Raw genomic sequence first — 17,895 nt, 5'->3', positions numbered from 1 at the left:
ATGTAACAACCCTTGTGTAATTTACATTCTATGAAACAGCTTCAGCAGGAGCTAATGAGGCAGACACTGTCCCTGCACGTTCCTAAACCATACATATGGCAACAGAGTTTTGGTCTGGGAAACTTTCCTGTGGCTGAGTGGGCTGTGCTGCAGAGCAATTGGCAACTGCTCAAACTCTTTGGAGTGAGTGAGTGAGTGAGTGAGTGAGTGAGTGAGTGAGTGAGTGAGTGAGTGAGTGAGTGAGTGCTGCACCTCCATCCTCAGGAGAGGAAAGCCTTGCACCGGCAGGTGAGTGCAGGTGAGCCAGAGTGAGAGCCAGCAGTCACAGGGCAAGAACTGCACCCATACCCAAACTGCTCATTGCCAGCTACCTCCTCCCTGCTCTGCTGATGATCAGACTAACACCTCAGATGGGAAGGAGAGCAGGATCCACAGTTGTCAGGCTGATGAATAACTGAACAGATTCTCTTGACGCTCCAATTAATAGCAAAAAGTCTTTCACAGAAGCACGTGTCCAATTAAACAAAATCGATGATTTTGGGACATGGAGAATTAAAAATTCCTTAAACAATCTATGTAACAGACTACAGAATCTTATTTGTTTCCTTCCAGAACCTCAGGATTAGCCCCCAAATATGCCTGAATAAAGTCTCTGCAAATAGCTTTATTTAATGTGAAAGGAAAAATAACTTGTCTTGTTCACTCCATTCTATGTTTCTAGTGCTCAGCACCCATGAAATGGATTGCTTATGGTGAGATGATGTCTTTTTTTTGCCTTCCAAAGTCTGTGAAGAATGTCTTCCTGGTTAATAGGTTGATTTAAATTGTATATGCTCCAGAACATAAATATGATTATTTATCATGCTTGCGCAAGATAATGACAGTAAAGAAGACAAGGCTGAAATTCTCTGATTTCCTCTCTCTCACAGCCAGTGACATTCAGCACACAATACACAGATGGCATGCCACATAAAGGATCACATTAGCTGTTAAACAGTTTTTCTTCCCATTAACTAATTTAACAATATGTCCACACTATGAAAGAAATAGACAAATTACAGAAAACTTCTGTCAGCTTAATCCCAATTGCTAAAACAGGCCATTTGCCCAGATGGGATTGTTTTCTGGCCTATCAGGTTTGACACATCTAGAAATTCTTCAACCACCAGCCCCGATTCTCGCAGTGTTGATTCAGCTCTTCATCCTTAATTGCATTTCAGGCATGAAACTCTCTGCAGAGTTTTGACTGACAGCCTAAATATTGAAGGCTACTCCGTTCTGCGTGCATCTTAGGTGACCTGAACTTTCTGAAAAAGTGAGCTCTTAGGAGCCTGCTTTAAGTCAGCAGATGCCATAGGTGACAAAAATCACAGCAGAAACCCCTGAGATTTTTTTGCCAGAGGGGGCAGTGGACAAATTTAAACAAACATTCCCAGTTTGTTTTAATTTGCTACCTTCTAGAGCAAATACACTGTTAGTGACTTTGGGGCTGGTGGTACTGCAGGAGATCCCTCTGTAATCACAAGCACAGCAGAGATGGGCAGGCTCCTGATCTTTTCTCATCACCATTTGTTTTCCTATTTTTCTTTTTGCTTCTAAGCCACACAGGAGTATGGAGGAAGCTCATGGATTATTAAGCATTAGCCTACAGGCTAATTTTAAGAACATACATGCCCTCTATTATTCCTATAACTAAATGTCGCCAGAAAGTTGAGAAAAATCAGCGGAAATGAAATAGAGACCAGCTGAAAAGTAACTTGAAACAATTTGAACTCACTGTGGCTATTCTACAGTATCCACTCTGAGTATATCAGTGTTTCAAACATCACCTGACTTCAGTGTAACCTTTTGCACAGAAAAAGTTTATGATGAAAATAAACTTCTGTTTTGTTTTTACATTTCCTTGAAAGAGAGAGTAATCTAATAAAAGAAAGCAACTAGGGGGTCACTGACCCACTAACTTTTTTTGCACCAGTATCTACTTCTAGTATTTAACTTTTGAAAACTGTTAGGGGTTTTTAATATCTATATTTTCTGTCTATTGTTGCTTTTTGCCTAATTTTATTTGCTAGGTTTCAATAACTATGTACACTATGGTATCTAGCAGCTATTGGTACACTAAGTACTTTTCCCTCTATTTGTTCAACCTTTTGTTGTGGTTTCCAATAACTCTTTGACAATTAGTTTCATAGAAAGAAAAAATGAGCCATCACAAAACCAGCAGAATGTTCACTGAGTGAGGAGAGCTGCACAGTGCAGTAACAAATATCCAAGATCTCCCACGTTTTTCATGTCAACTAAAACTTGATTTATGCTTGCACTCTTCTACACAAACCCTTATCTAGAGAAAATCCATTTCCAGCCAAAAGCACAGAATAAAGTTTGGAATACAATGATCTACAAATTTCTCTCTCTTTGAAACAGGTTTCATGTTCAGCCTTACACCTCAACACGGATTTATGTCATCCCTCTGTACTTGCCCTGTAAGTGTGATTCTATATTAAAGATTTGTCTGGATGATTTCACTGTTAGCATTTTTTGGAGAGCATCATCTGGTATGTCCTTGTTACTGGATACCCCCAGCTTTAATTCATCTGATCTGTCATATGGATTTATTTTTTTTTAATGATACAGTTACACTAATACAATGTCTAACCATTTCCAGAAGGAACAGTTCTCTTGTGCCAAGACTCACACCTGCCTAACCCTCAGAGCTCTAAAGTGTGAGAAGACCACTCATTTTCCTTCTGAGTTTCTCCTGAACTGTGTCCACATGCAGTCACTGTGCTGATGGGGGTAAGCAAGGGTAGGACAGCTCTCTCCAGAGGCAGCCAGCAGGCAGCACAGAGCCCACGCTTTGCACAATTCCAGAGACAGCCATTCACTTCAGTACAGAGCAAGCTGTTTCTCCACTGAACATGCAAGGCACTTTGAATGACTGATTTAGGTGAGCTATTTAACCCAGATAAAGATGACCCAAATCCCACCCTAGAAACTAAAAGTAATCCCAAGGACATCATGCAATTTGCATTTATTTAGTCCGCTTCAGTATCTGACCAGCTATAATGACACAGCTGCTTGTTAAACTTGGTAAGTCAGCACTAATATGCTTAAATGTAGGCAAAACAGGGATCACCACTCACATGAAACTAACAAAAATATAAAAATAGCACCATTTTTCATGTGTGTATGATGGCAGTATTCACCACAATATATTTAATATTGAATTACAAGCATCAAGCTCTGGAAAAGACACCAACTATTACACTTTAATTGTTTTAAAGGTATTATTTTAGTGTCATGTTTCATAGGAAAGCTATACTTCTCTATTATTCATCTGACATTTAAAGTTTTTTTATATTCTTTCCCAGGAATATAAAGAGTTAAATCACAAAAGACAAGTTTTAAAAGGACTTTATTAAATCTGACAACTGACTAACTGGACTTCGTGCAATTAATAAGAAAATCTGGTAACTGAGCAACAAAGGACAGTTCACTGATAGCACTCTTTTATTTCTGCAGTTTTACATATTTTCAGTTCTGCAAATACAACATTTGAGTAAGACATTACTCGTTCTAGTTTTCACCCACACTTCGTGAGGCTGCTGCAGTGTGGAAAATGTCACACTGCTTCTCCTGGTAGAAGAGCCACAGAAATGACTGGGACACACAAAATTAGTCCTGCCCATACACTTGGCTGAAAACATTTGCATAGGACTGACTGGGTGTCTCACTGTTTTATACCTTTTTCACTTACTATTTCAATTGATAAACAAATATAGTAGAAACTTTTATACACACAATCAGATTCATTATTGTGGGATCCAATTTTAAAAAATTAATAAGAGAAAGCAGGAAACTTTGTAGAGATCTCTTCTGATGCTCTGCAGAGGAGCTCATAGGTCATGACTTGCATATTGGGTTTTAAACTTACACTTCAGACACATAAAAATGATTTTGATACTTTCTCTGTTGCAAATTCAAATATGTCCTTTATTTTTGAAGAGTGTACTATATGCTTTACCCTCGGTCTCAGCAAGAGATCTATTATGATTGACTTGATGGTTATATTCCTAATAGGGCAAGTCACTGAAAGTACTGTTCATGTTTCCTAGAGAAATTTCATAAAATTCTTCTTGAAATGCAGGATGGGACAGGAGTTTACTGGGATTATATTCATATATTTACTAATCAAGATTAGTTTATTCTCTAAGTCTTTGAAAAAGGCTTTTTTCCAGATGAATCCAACTTATCTTGGAGGGTTCATTTTCTCATGAATCAACTACACCAAACATGCTGAAAAGTACAGTATAAACTGGTTTGGTTTGAAATCTCTTCCTCCTGGATGTCAACTGGCATTCCCAGGTTCAGTGCACTCAGTCAGTAACTTGCTCAGCCTGAGTCTTTGTTTTTCCAGAGGGGACACTTCTGCTACTTCCACTCCTGTTCTTGCTGGAAGAGCCATCTCCAAATGGCTCTGAGTCTTTCACTTGGATTTAAGCAAGTCTTCCCATTCAACACTGGACTCACTATTTTTAGGAATTGCTGGAAAGATTGACTGCATCTTACTTCGGAATTCTTTCATCTGTAAAAGAGATTTAAAAGTAAAATCAGTTAACTGCTACTAAGGAACAAATAAAGTAGCACCGTGAACCTCACAAAACAATGTGTGTGAGGTAAAGAATAAGTAAAAAGCTTTTAAAATAACAGAAAACTAGGACTTTTCCCCTGATTATGTTTGTTCAATTAACAAAGTGAAAAAAAGCATTAAGGGACCCACAACAATCACCCCTTCTAATGCACCACACTGGGGTGCCTCATTTGGAGTGCTTGCCTGAATGATCCACTGCTGTTACATGAATTATTATAAACACACACACACACTTTAAATATTTTTGTTTGGAGGAAAATTACCTCCATGGAATGTGCTCCTATTTTGACTGCAGTTCCTTTTTCTACACTTGTAATGGATAAAAGGTCCAGTAGTCTGTTCAAGGATTTCAAAACAAGGGCAAAAGAAAAATGCTGTTCAGCTCTGACAGCTTAGGTTTATCCCACCATGCGGATAAAGGTGACAAAACAGTCTCATCCAAGTGTATAGAACAGCAGGAAAGAAAACAAGATTCATAACAATATATGGGACAAAGCTTTTCTTTCACTGCTATTAAAATGCTGTGGAAGAGGAAGTATTTCCATATCATACAGATATAGATAAAAATAGATATATGATATTTATAATTAATATTTATGCTAAGAACTTTATCACCAATATGTGATTCAATAGTCCTGGAATGCCAGAACCAAACATTCATTTAAATAAAAATCACTTCTATCAGAATATTTAGACTTAGTGAGTTTCTTTCTTCCAGGATTTATACATGTATTTTTATATATAATATATTTTTAAAGGATAGAAATGGAAAACCAGAACAGTGAAAAGCCTGTTACACAAACAGCAGGATGTACAAGGGGAAGTTTTGGACTGCTATTTTTAGGAAGTTCTATGACAGAATCTATGACATTCACACAGAGAAGACAGGATGTGGTATTCAAGCACTGGATGCAATGACCTCTTGAAGAGCAAATGCAGTCTCAGGCAGTATGTCCCACAGAGAGGTTCCAGGAAATCTAGATATTCCAAACAGCTACACAGGCATCTACTCTCATATGCCTACGTTTTGTGTGTTATAGGTCATCAGTATTTATACAAATACCTCTGGGTTGTTTTCTCTGCAAGTCCTTCTGTGTATGAATAATCCTGACAAAGAATTGGTACTTCTTCGCAGACATGCTACTGGAATACAGTTATTTAAATTACAGCTGATACAAAGAATGAAACCATTCACAAATAAATTACCAGTCCTTTAGTAAGACAGTAGCTAACTATGATGGATGAAAGCATTTCAGAACCCTAGTTTTTATGCAATAATGCCTGGGTACTGCTAATCAAATAAAAATATATGTTATATAAAGTAGGAGGAAAATTCAGAGCCAAATTATCCTTTTTGCTTTTTCCTGATTTTGTTCCTAAGTAAAACTAATTCGCTCTCTATTTTATATTTCATTCTGATCAGATAGTTGTTTTGATTAATTATTCCTTCTTGGTTTTTAAAAATCTTGGCCATCATCCACAATTGTTCCTAAACTAACATTTTTGCTTCTCATTTAAAACTGAGAAGCTCTCATAGACAGCTAATGTTTCCAAGAATAATAAACACCAGTATCAGAGCTGACGTAGAGGAACAGCCCAAATTACATTAAACAATTGCTGCCAATTCAATACAAGTATTTACAGTAGGAAATGTTTTAGGAGCTTTGGCTTAGCTGTTTTTTCCAGTCCTATGTAATTAAGTTATCCCAGTTTGCTGATGGGTGGAAAACATTCAATTTACTTAACATTTTTTGCTTCCTAAAGAGTGATTCAACTCTTCTACTCTTTCATCTCACTCTAAGTATTGTCTAGGTGTTTGGAACACAGGAATGGTCAAATATCAAACTGATGTAAAATGCTGTAGCTCTGTTGATATAGCCATAATAAAACATTCAGCACCAGCCAATGATCTGGTGCAGTGTGGATTTTCTGGCTGCTTCTAAACTCAGACTTAAATTTCTTTTAGTGATAAATTTAAATGATGCAGTCATAAGCTCTAGAACACACCTCTGTTACCACACTGAAGATGCACAAAACCAAAGGGAAACTAAAAGTAATCGTATAAAGCCTCCAAAAAGAAGATGATGGGTGGAACAACTCAGAAATCTGCAGTGATTCCACTCTGACAACCACCTCATAATTATTAACAAGCTAAACCCTAACTCTTGAATGCAAAAAGGGGTCTTGTCTGGGAAATAAAACACTACAACTTGGTTCTGAAAGAAAAACGTACTTATTTAGACAGCACTGAAACACTGCTAGCAGCTGCAGATTTAAGAATATTAGATAGATTTCTGTCCCCTCAGAACATTAATTTATGTTCTGCAGGTAAAAGCAACTAATTTCCTGGAAAAGCAATTTTTCCTTAACATGTGGATCAGATCTGAAATATTCAATCTTTCTTTTGCTTTTAAGACTCCCTGAGAAATTTCCTCAGCCTTGTCTTCTCAGACTTTGATGCTTATTTGTAAAACCACTTTGAAAGTGATGCCAGACTCAGTGTCTCATTTGCCACTCCCTCTCCCACCTGCCCTTTTCCACAAGCCCACTCTGCACAAAACCAGGTTTTCATTGTGATTCACAACTTTGACCGTGTTTATGTTTTTCCACAGGTTTTCGTCTTTTGTGATTCCTGGACATTGATCTATTTCAATACATCACAATGCCAAGCTGATCACAACTGTACACTGTATTCTCAGGGTAACACTTGAGGCTGTCAGCTCTTTAGGAAGGACATAATCTGCAGTGACTGGCCTGGGCCTCATTAACACCTGACTTCACAGTATGTCTAAAACGGGGCCAATTTCTTCCTGGTACAAATGTTACGGCTACTAACTCTTACTAGAAGTTTTCATTTTCATAGCCCTTATAAAAGATACTGCAACTGACTATTTCTCTCCACAACAGTTTTTAAGTTCTCACTAGTAAGACATTAAGCAACTTAATTAGTACCAGTCACAGACTCCTATTTCCCCCCTCTCATCCCAGCCAGAAAGTGCAGTCCAAGGTTTCACTAGTGCTTTGATCTGGACCTCGAAGGTAGCTTCTCCTTTCCTTCCTCTTCCACTGATAACATCAGCTTCTGAGTTTCTTCCTTCATTTCCACACTTGTGCTTGGTGCTCTCCCAAATGCACTTCCAAATCCCAGTCACTGTCTTCCCTGAACTCAGCATTCCCCTAAAACTCACTTATCTTAAATCATGGAGAAAGCTTTCAAAGAGAACTATTCTCTGATGTCACAGAACTGGTGGATACCCACATATATAACCATGAAAATCACATCCCTAAGTTCCTGTCCCTTCTCTCCCACTGACAATGTGTGCCTGCTTACAAAGCATTCTAATACCCCATTTTAGGTTGTAACTTCTTAATGGACAAACTTTATGATCTTAGAGGTCTTTTCCAGTCTTAATGATTCTGATTCTTTCAGTCAGAGACACGGAATTCAGTCTCTGGGCCTTGACTGATCAAACTCTATTTAATATATTTTTATAATTAGGACTAAATTTGGCCTCCAGAGTATCTCACATTGGCTTCCAGGTTGTTCTTGCTTGCATTTAGTTGACACTGTCACACTAGGCCAATTGCAACTTGAAAGCATCCTTGCACTGAAAGTAAAATTTGTCCACTAAACATTCAAGTTAATCCTTCAACAAACTGGGCTTACCAGTGCCCAGTCCTCTGGCAGTGTGGTGAGCTTCTTGTGAAGATGATTAATCAGCTCAATGTTCTATTAATACTGAACACTTGAGGTGGGAGAATTAGGACTTTGTCTTTACTTGCTTCAACTCCTGGGACAAATACACTTCTTGATGAGGAAAATGCTGCAATTAGGAATCTGTCTTGTCCTGCCTTTTCTTTTCAGCAAACATGCAACACAAGTGGTCTCTTCTCCTCTCTCCTCCCTTCCCGGAAATCTCCTGTATTTCCTCCAGATTGCACAATACTCACGTCAGTGGTGTCAAATCAAAAGGCTTTAATTTCATTACAAGAGCTAATGTGCTACATACTAAGCACTGGAATGTTTTGCATAACTCACTGCAATGCCTGTCTCTTTATTATGGTCAGCCACACTGGCACTGGGGTGCTCAGTTCAACTGTGATAATGTCTTCAATTAATAGTACAGTAAACAAAAGCTGAATGTATTTTACCTCTACCTGCTGCCTTCAGTACCATAGGCCACTCTCAACTGCTGCTCCTGAACCTACTGGTACATGAACAATTTGTAACACATTTCTTAACATTCCAGCATGCTCCATTCCTGCAGGCGACTCTCTGAAGTGAATTTCACTCAAGTGAATTTATTTTTTTTGTCACAGATATTACAGAGCTTAACGCTGTTTTTTCTCACCAAATAAATTACAGTAACTGTTCTACCTCTGTCAGGCTCCTTTCTAAAAGGGTATCATCTACCTTACTGCATTAAATAATCTGTAATAGCTACAGATCACTGTTATTTTCTTATCTTAACCTAATGATCCTGCCTCAGATGGCAAAAATATGGGGACCTAAAAGCATCTTCCATTTCATAATCTCTTTTTAATGTACATCGTTGACAGAATGTCACACAAAAATTGGGATAGCACTATTACTGAGAGCACTTACATGGCCGTTCGTATTAAAATGAATGGAAGAGGGGCTAAAAGAGTCTATTTGATTCCTAGAATGAAAGTTTTAGGAAGAAATGTTCTCTTTAACGTCTGACATCATAATAGGCCAACGTAGATTCCAGGAATTATTGGTTTCCTATTTTAGTACTCGCATCAGTAAGAAGTGCTTACATTAGCTTCCAAGAGAAATGAGGTTAGATGCCCTGAACTGGAATATCAAGTGGCAGCAGAATGCAGCATGTTCATGCCCTCAGTTCTCCTCAGCCACCATCCATTTCACAAGGCATGAAGATGAGGCAGGCTGCCCTGGATTTAAAAGCATCAGTGAGGATTGCTCTTGCCACCTTTTCCCAAATCTTAAAATGATTGCGGTTGCCCTTGTTAGCAAATGATTACCAAGGGCCACGGACAGAAATAGCAAGTTATTTGTAGAAAATGACAAGTGCTGAGCCCTTGCAGGACTGGAGGAGCAGAGCAGCCAGCTTGGTGGCTCAAGGTGATTGTCCCTCTCAGTGTAAAATGGGGCACTCACTGAGGGTCACTCTGGGCCAGCTCTGGAATAACATGGAAAATAGAGCTCTGGTTCACATTCTTACATCTTGCACTTCGCTGGAAAAGGCATCATGAATGTCTGGATCATGCAGAACTACAAGTCTATGAAAATGGCCCTGAGACTGTCAATCCCAGCAGTAAACAACCTAATATTTTCTATGTACTTCCATGGTACCCTGTGTTCAGCACCTATTTGCTAATTCCAGCATTTCAGGCCTACTCAGAGAAAAGCAGCAGCAGAATTGTGTTAAACCATCCAGAGAAGTCAGGAGTTCATACTGGCCCCATCTCATGGAGGCTTACACACATGCCTAACCTTGTGCAGTGCTGAGCACCCTCTGTGAAATCACAGAGCTATTTACAGTGCCCAAAATTAAACAAACAAACACATTCTCCCACAAATTTATCTCTATAAATCCTGTGTAAGTGGGTAAAACATATCCTGTGCTTTTTAAAAGAAAAACAACATGAAAAGGACCTAAGTGAACTTTACAGGGAGAGGGGGAGAGGACCATCATTGTTTAGAGCAAAGCTGCCACAATTCCCAAACAATTTTCAGTGTGTAGTAGCCTCCCACAGCTACTGCACATTCTGTCTTGAATTACTGGTGAACTACAGAGAACTGTCAAGTCACAGCAGTCAGGCTGCCTCTTTTCCAATTATTGGGTCACATGAAGAGATAAAACACATGAAGTACTTTTCTCACATTACTTTTCCATGAGTGCAGAAGACATGTTGCTCATTCATAAATGGGAAGAGAGCTGATCTCCATCACAAACATGTTTTACTAACCTCACTTTGGTTTAATTTCTGTGCAAATGGGACTTAGATCCCAAAGTGGGAAGAAGATGCTATTCCAGTAAAAAAGCCTAAAGAAAGTAAAACTGTTCTGGGTTAAGGCTAGATTATTTTGAATTTAAGAATTAAAAAAAAAAAAGGACATGGTTAGCTAATTATGTTCAATTTTTTTATTCACAGAGACAGCAACTTTGTAAACTGGATTCTGAAAAAAAAGAAGGCATTTCCTTAGGTCCAGAAATACAGGAGTGTTCTTTTCACTTTTATACATTCCCATATTGATATTTCTGAAATAAATGTGATGAACTTATATTTTTGTAGTATGTGGTATCTTAAAGTAAAGGCCTTTGTGCTATGCAGAAAAATGGAGTGTGGCTGTAACTGAAGAATATGCCATTTACTTCTGCAGAATCTTACTTTCAAATCTGGGTGTCTGGAAAGGACATCCACATTATTAGTCTATTATGGTGTTATTAGTCATTGCCCCCTAGCCACCCTGGGCAATTTGAAAAATGAGGCTTGAAATAATTTTAAATTTAAAGATAGTTAAATATCCAAATTTATAAAGCTAGATGGTTAAAGGACCCAAAATCTCAGGATGAGTGCCTCAACCCTGTAAACTCTTCTGTACTGTAATCTGGATTTCTGAATTAAATTCAAAAATACAGATTGTCTCCTGAGCAACCTGAGTAATTTTTTTTCCTTGATATGTCCAGGAATTCTATTATAATATAATTATATACCATCCACAAGTGAGATTCAAGGCAGGGGAAAGGGCCAGCAAAAATCCTGAAGTCTTCAGTGAAGTTTCAACTTCGTTGCCTCGAAGGGGGCTGAATTCCCCGCAGGAAGCTGTCAGAGGCAGTGTGGCACACACAGGCAGGCAGGGACAGCCAGATGCCCCCAGGCAAGCAGGGCTCTCAGCCCACAGCCATGGCCATGACCACACTTCAACACACAGGATGATGCCATGGAACAAGAGGTAGCACGAGTAACTCAGAGCTGTCAGAGAAGCCTGGATTCAGATTCTGCATGCACGCGCTCAGTTTGCAGCGACACGAGGCCGAGACAGGGACCAACCCTCTCACGCACGAAGGGTGGCACAGAGGCATTTCAGACCTCAGGCTTCCCAACGGGCTGGCGGCAGCCAACAGCTGCGAGTCACTCCCGGGACACAACAGTGAAACTCCTCCAGACAGCTGCAGTCACAGCCCTTCCATTTCTGAAATACTCTCTTACAGCTGGCCCTATTCATAAAGCAGACTGTAGCTTTCCAGTACAAAAATTATGATCTTAATCCTTGAATAAGCATTCTGCCTTATCAAGTAAACAGTGAAGTTCACTGGTTTCATTTTTTTTTTCCTTCTTGAATAAAGTATTAGCAGTACATATGTGTGGAGGCCAGTCCTCTCCAAACCAATTAGGCAATATAAGCAGCAGAGAAAAATGCAGTACAAACAGGAGGAGGAAGTGCTAACTTGTACTAGTACTCCATCTTCTTTCTAAGAGCTTAAGTTTAAATTAGCATTGAGGAAATAAAAGAGCATTAAAAAAATGGCAGATTTGATTCATATAGAAATACATGATCATGAAATATCAAGGAAAAGTAAGTTTCTATTATGCTATCAGACACAAGCACGACAAGGAATAGAAATTTCATCAATAATATTTTTGTGAGGATTAAGTACAACGATAATTAAAAACTTAAAATATTTAGGAATTACTCTAGGATGACTCTAATTATTTTAGGAGATATGATGGTTTTATAACAACATTTACTCATTTATGAAAGTAAAAATTTCAGCCACTGCAATATGCCTACACTGGGATTTATAAATCTTAGTACAATTTACAGATGCCATATATGAAGACTATGTCTCCATGCTCTCATCTTCTGTTTTACATTAATCCATCCATAAAGCCAATACTCCTTTGTATTTATACTGTGCCTATGACTATAGTTTCACAAAATTATAACAAATATCTCTCAACATAAGCAGGGGGGTTTTATTTTTATGCTCAAAATGGTGATTCAGAGGTTAGATTTTTAATGAAGAAAAGCAGTTCACTTAGAAAATGTTCTTTCCATCAAAGCCACAACAAGCATATATTCTCTGCATTGCTTTTAATTGTTTTAGATGTCTCTTTATGGCCATGCAATTGTTTTAGACTCTTAATATTTTAAAGGTTAAGATCAATGAAAAACAGGATATTTCATTAGGAGACACCATAAAAGTGATAAACTAATATTTTCTAAGTATATTAGTCACAAATTGCTAAGCAATTCTTCTAACTATTTTCCAGCTTTCCACAGAACAGCAACAATCAGAATCTCACAAACCTACATATGAATCATCCCAGCCCTCTTCCTATGGGACAGAGAATGCTTTTATTTTTGAGGAAATGAAAGCTAATTTATTGAGGGCATAAAGAAGAGGGCTTTTAAAGCATGATTTATCTTGTTTGTTAATTGTTGTACACTTCAGTCTACAAAGGCTTAGGGCATTGTTCTGCTTTTAAAAGAAGGTTCATAATTGCTGGCAGCTTAAAAAAAATAAAGAAAAAAGAACATCAGACATTAGTAGGTATGTTTTAGTATCTGCCAAGTACTCTGTAGCTGTGAGTTTAATTTAAAAGAAAGGTTTACAACTCCAAAGTTAACTTCTAAAAAGTTCTAGAAAAGGTCTAGAAAATTGTCACCTGCAGTAGGTGACCCTGCCTTGGCAGAAGGATTGGACTACATGATCTCCAGTGGTCCCTTCCAACCCTAGTTATCCTGTGATTCTATGACACTAAATTTTTTCCCAGTAATAAAAACATGTGGTGGATAATAACACTAGCAGAATAGGCAAATAAAATTTAAAAAGTTTAATTTTTGGAAACTTCAATACTTGTTTAGTTCAACTGTAACAACAGTGGGTTTAAGATATTTTGAATATTTTACTTTTAAAAATTTTTACTGAGTAAAATGCCATTTATTCTTTAACTGAAAATTTTAAATTTCATTGAACAGCTCTTATGCAGAATTTTGAAATAAGATGTTTCAACTACTAATTTTAAAATAAACCTGAAATCATAAATTGGTCAAACCAAACCTTTTCTACAAAATTTCTTTCAATACTTCTGTGTTTTGCATCAGCAAACAGCCATCCCACTGCATCAGGAGTGGTCACCCATATGGTTGGACATTGCAAGCTCAAAACCAGTAAGGTAATGCCATGGAAGATTAATACCACGATGTGGAAGTTGTTAAATAGCAAATAAACTTGTTGAAAATAATGGTGCCATTTTATTTCAAGCCAGACTTATTTAAAGCTTGTGTTTAACACAGCACGTGTCTTTCCACAGGGTAAGGTGCCTCAGAGAGGAAGGCTGCAGGTACATCTGGATGAGTCCCAGATTCAGATCGGGAGTGCTCTTTGGAAGCCAATCTCCCAGTTGTCCGTGCTCCCTGGGCATGAGTCTGTGTAACTACTGCACAGTCTCAAAATGCATGACCAGCAGTTCCTCAGGGTGACACAAATCTGAAGAAGCACTCTAGCAGTGCACATAACACAGTCCAAGTGCCAACAGGCATTCAAGCCATGGGGCAAGGCCAGTGTCAGTATGAAGTTTGAAAATTCTTGGAATGGTTGTAGATATCAGGTCCTCAGCCTGCTAATGCTTCACTGCCCTAGTGCTGCTGGTCAATAATACTCATTAATATAGAAAGAGTTTTTATGCTCAGAGATAATCAAAGGTGGTACAAATTTAAATATTTTCCCGAGTGACTGCAGGAAGCAAGTTTAAAAAGTCTGATTATCACTGACATCTGATTATTTTCTCCAAGAATTACAATATAAAAGTATATAAGAACCATCTCCTAGGTTCTAAAGAAAGATTTCTTTTATGCTACTGAAAAATATAACTTAAACCATTACCCAACTAAGTCCTCATTGAACCATCACTTCTTCATTTCAGAAAAGGAGTTGAGTGGAATTTAGTAGCATTTATTACTTAGCAGCCTGTTACCAGATTACAGCAGTGGTAACTGCAATCAGAGAACGTTAACAACCTAACCTGAGACAGTGTAAAATCTTTTCTATTCCTTACCAAGACATAAAGATCAGCCACTTACTCTCAACCCCTGGGTTATGCTGGCATAAAAGCAGTGGACTGTAAAGCTATAGGGAACCACCTTTAACAATAAAGCCATTTAAGAACTGGAAGCAGGCATTGTCATAGCACTGTTTTAAGAACTAATGAACCACAAAGATTAAATAAAAATCTAGAATCGCCAAATTTGGTGCATCATCTCAGTGCCTGGAAGGAATCTTAACAATAACTTGTTTCTAAGGCAAGCACAGGCTGTCTCAGAAGGTGTGAGGATGAGACATCCTGAACTGTGGTTTCAGTTTCCTTCCACAACACAAAACTGTTGAGCAATCGCGCAACTAGCACAGATTAATTACAACGCATCAAGAAACCATCACTCCACTTTGCTCTTTCATCTCTGATTTTGGAAGTGATGAGAAGATAATTTAAACAACCACAAAGCTCAGGATAATACATACTTTATAAATGACTCACAGTGCCATCAATAATTCACGCTCACAGGAAACATGTATCCCACCGTGAGAAGCATTTTGGCGCGGCACGGCTTGCCTAAAGCCCGCCTGGCGGCGGGACACAGCCGCAGTCCCGGGATCAGGGATGAGCCGGGCCCTCGGCGCGGCCGCTGCAGTTCCGGCCGGCGCCACCGGGTGTCGCTGCGGGGCAGCGGCGGCGCCCCGGACGCGCCCGGCCCCTGGGGAGCCGCCGGGAACGGGGCAGGAACGCAAACCCCAGAGGGCAGGAACGCAAACCCCAGAACCCAAGCGGGACTGGGCGGCGGCAGCGGCCGCCTGGCTCAGTTCTACCCTCCAGGTGTGCGGGAGAGGCTCAGCCGGGCCGGGCCGCTCACCAGGCATTCCCGGCCGTGGCACAAGGATCAGGGCCGCCCAGGGACACCGACTGCACATCCCACTGCCTTCGCGGCGGGGCGCGGCTGCCGTGGGCAGCGTTCAAAGGACGAAAAGCACTGAGCACACCCTGCACTGCACTGCTCCAAGCTCAGTGCCCAGCTCTGTTCCTTCCCCAGCCCAGCCAGGCCTGCCCCGGTGTGCTGCGGGCTGGCCAGGACGGGAACTGCCCCACTGCCTCCCTGGCCACACCAGTCCCGCATCAAGATCTGCTGGCTCTGTTACTCCTTTTGGTGTGGCTTCTGCCAACCCATCACATCCCATTTTCCACTGAGGCTTCTCGTACTTTACTCTTTCAGATGACTCAAGCCATTAAACACTTAACATTCAGTCCTACTTGGAACTCCCCTTCAAACCCCGCAAGTGAAAGTCAAGTCCTTTATTGACCAAGATCCCACCTACAGTCACAGGCACTGAGCTGGCAAAGGATTTGAGAGAGCGCTGGAGCAGAGGTACTCCTACATGCAAATGAAGCATCCTTCTTGTTTGCTAAATCGAACACCTGCACTGCCTAGAATCAGAATTTTACTATGCTTCACAATTTAATACTGAGAAACAATAGTAGTACCATCTTTCTCCTTTATGTATGCTTTGCTGAATATATAAATAATTGCCATATAAGGTAAAAGAAGTCTATTCATTCCTAGTCCTAAAGAGGATGCAAACAGCTCTCCCAAACTTATAGCTGCCTGGGACTCTAAGTCACGGCTCATTACTAGGGGCAAACAAAAATGCTCACATGAACTTTAGTGTTCACCCTCAACATTGTGAAATACTGGAACACAATCAATTTACTGAAGATTGCTGGAGGTGGTATCCTGGGATGTACAAATGCCTCCTGAGCTTCTTTGCCTTGATGTGACATGTCAAGGACCACCATTCTAATGCACAGGATACTCAAACTTCTGTCCCTTGCCGCTTCTAGAAAGCAAGCTGGCTTCCTTTCAGTTTTTCTTACATCCTCTGTGCCCTGATGCAAAAAATAGAACTTGGACAAATAAATGCATTGCTCTAAAAATAGGATTCAGGGGGATAGCCTTCAGTTCGATAAGCAAAGTTAGCAGCTACTATTTTAGCCTCTAAATTAGAACACTGGCTCTTCTGTGAGGTATCTGAAACATCTGTGCAAATAAACATAAAGCAGGACAAAACTGTTCCTCCCCCTAAACTGTCTCCTCCCACAGCATGCCATTTTTTGCAGATGTAAGAACACCTTCCCTGTTTGCACACATTCTGGTTAGTCACTCTACAAGTGGTAAATGAAGGTGTAATTCTTAGGCTGAGGTAGTATAGAGATGCCATCCCAAGATGCATTACCCAAGGAAAAACATGGAGTTGGGGGGATCACACTTGCTACTCACACTGTGCACGCCCAGAGCCTTCCAGATGGCAAAACTCAGCAATCCAACTCCACACCATGCATAGAGTGAGCCCCACCCCAGGGCTCGTAAGGCCAGAGAGGAACCACTCTCTGGTAGTGCCGCTGTGGCAGTAATCCCCTAGAACCAAAGATAAAAAGTTCATGACAAAGTGAACAATAATTGGAAAAAACATTAAAAACTAAGAAAGTTGGTGATTTAGATTTTTTCCTGACCTGCCAGTTGCGCTAGTGTGGCCACAGAAAATTTTATGGCTGCCAACACACCTCAAGAGCCAAGAAAGGGGCTAGATCAAGTGCCTTCCTACCAGGAACAGATTTCACAGTTGCCAGTGCCAGCTGGGGATGACTTTCACTGCCCAGAGTCAGTGGTTCCATGGGCACAAGAATCTAACACTCAGTTATCTCACCAGTCAAAATACAAATCTGAATCTAAACCAGTCACGAGCCTTTATGCCACTGACATCTGAACATAATCACTGCATGTCATTGATTTTGGTACTTTTTCGTGGGGGGGCACTTGATGGCCCATAGGTCTTTATCTGCACTTCTGGAACCTGCAAGAACATGAGCAGTTTTCATCTGCACACAGAAAGGGTATTGCAGTGACCCAGGGACTAATTTAAGAGGGCTACAACTTTTTTCCCCTCTGAAGGATCACTGTTCAGTTGCTCACATGCAAACACAGATTTCAGATGGTAATTGTTAAAGATTGGCATTTATGGTCCTTACACAACTCAACAGTTCTACTTAACCGGGTACCTTGGAAAAAAAAACAACCAAGCTCTGTGGCAACATAAATGAGATTGCACACATAAAATCACAAAAAATTATTTCATTTATAATCTAAAATACTGAAAAGCAAAATTAACTTTTGGAAGGATCAAAAAAACTTTTCTCCAAAA

The 17,895-nt window shown here is 39.8% G+C and overlaps 1 protein-coding gene across 2 annotated transcripts in view; it reads right to left on the bottom strand.

Moving 5' to 3' along the window:
- Positions 1-3,398: 3,398 nt before the first annotated feature.
- The window catches only part of TMEM242 (transmembrane protein 242), a 40,489-nt gene continuing 25,992 nt past the window's right edge, over positions 3,399-17,895 (bottom strand). For both annotated transcript variants that reach the window (XM_036381308.1, XM_036381307.2), the window contains exons 3-4: positions 16,974-17,111; positions 3,399-4,585 (exon numbers count right to left, since the gene is read on the bottom strand). In XM_036381308.1, coding sequence (XP_036237201.1) covers positions 4,487-4,585; positions 16,974-17,111 — 237 coding nt within the window. In that variant the 3' untranslated portion in view covers positions 3,399-4,486. The remainder of the gene's footprint in view (positions 4,586-16,973; positions 17,112-17,895) is intronic.

This window comes from Molothrus ater, chromosome 3 (assembly GCF_012460135.2).
Source record: "Molothrus ater isolate BHLD 08-10-18 breed brown headed cowbird chromosome 3, BPBGC_Mater_1.1, whole genome shotgun sequence".
Taxonomy (NCBI): Eukaryota; Metazoa; Chordata; class Aves; order Passeriformes; family Icteridae; genus Molothrus; species Molothrus ater.
This window is presented reverse-complemented; position numbering and strand designations above follow the sequence as displayed.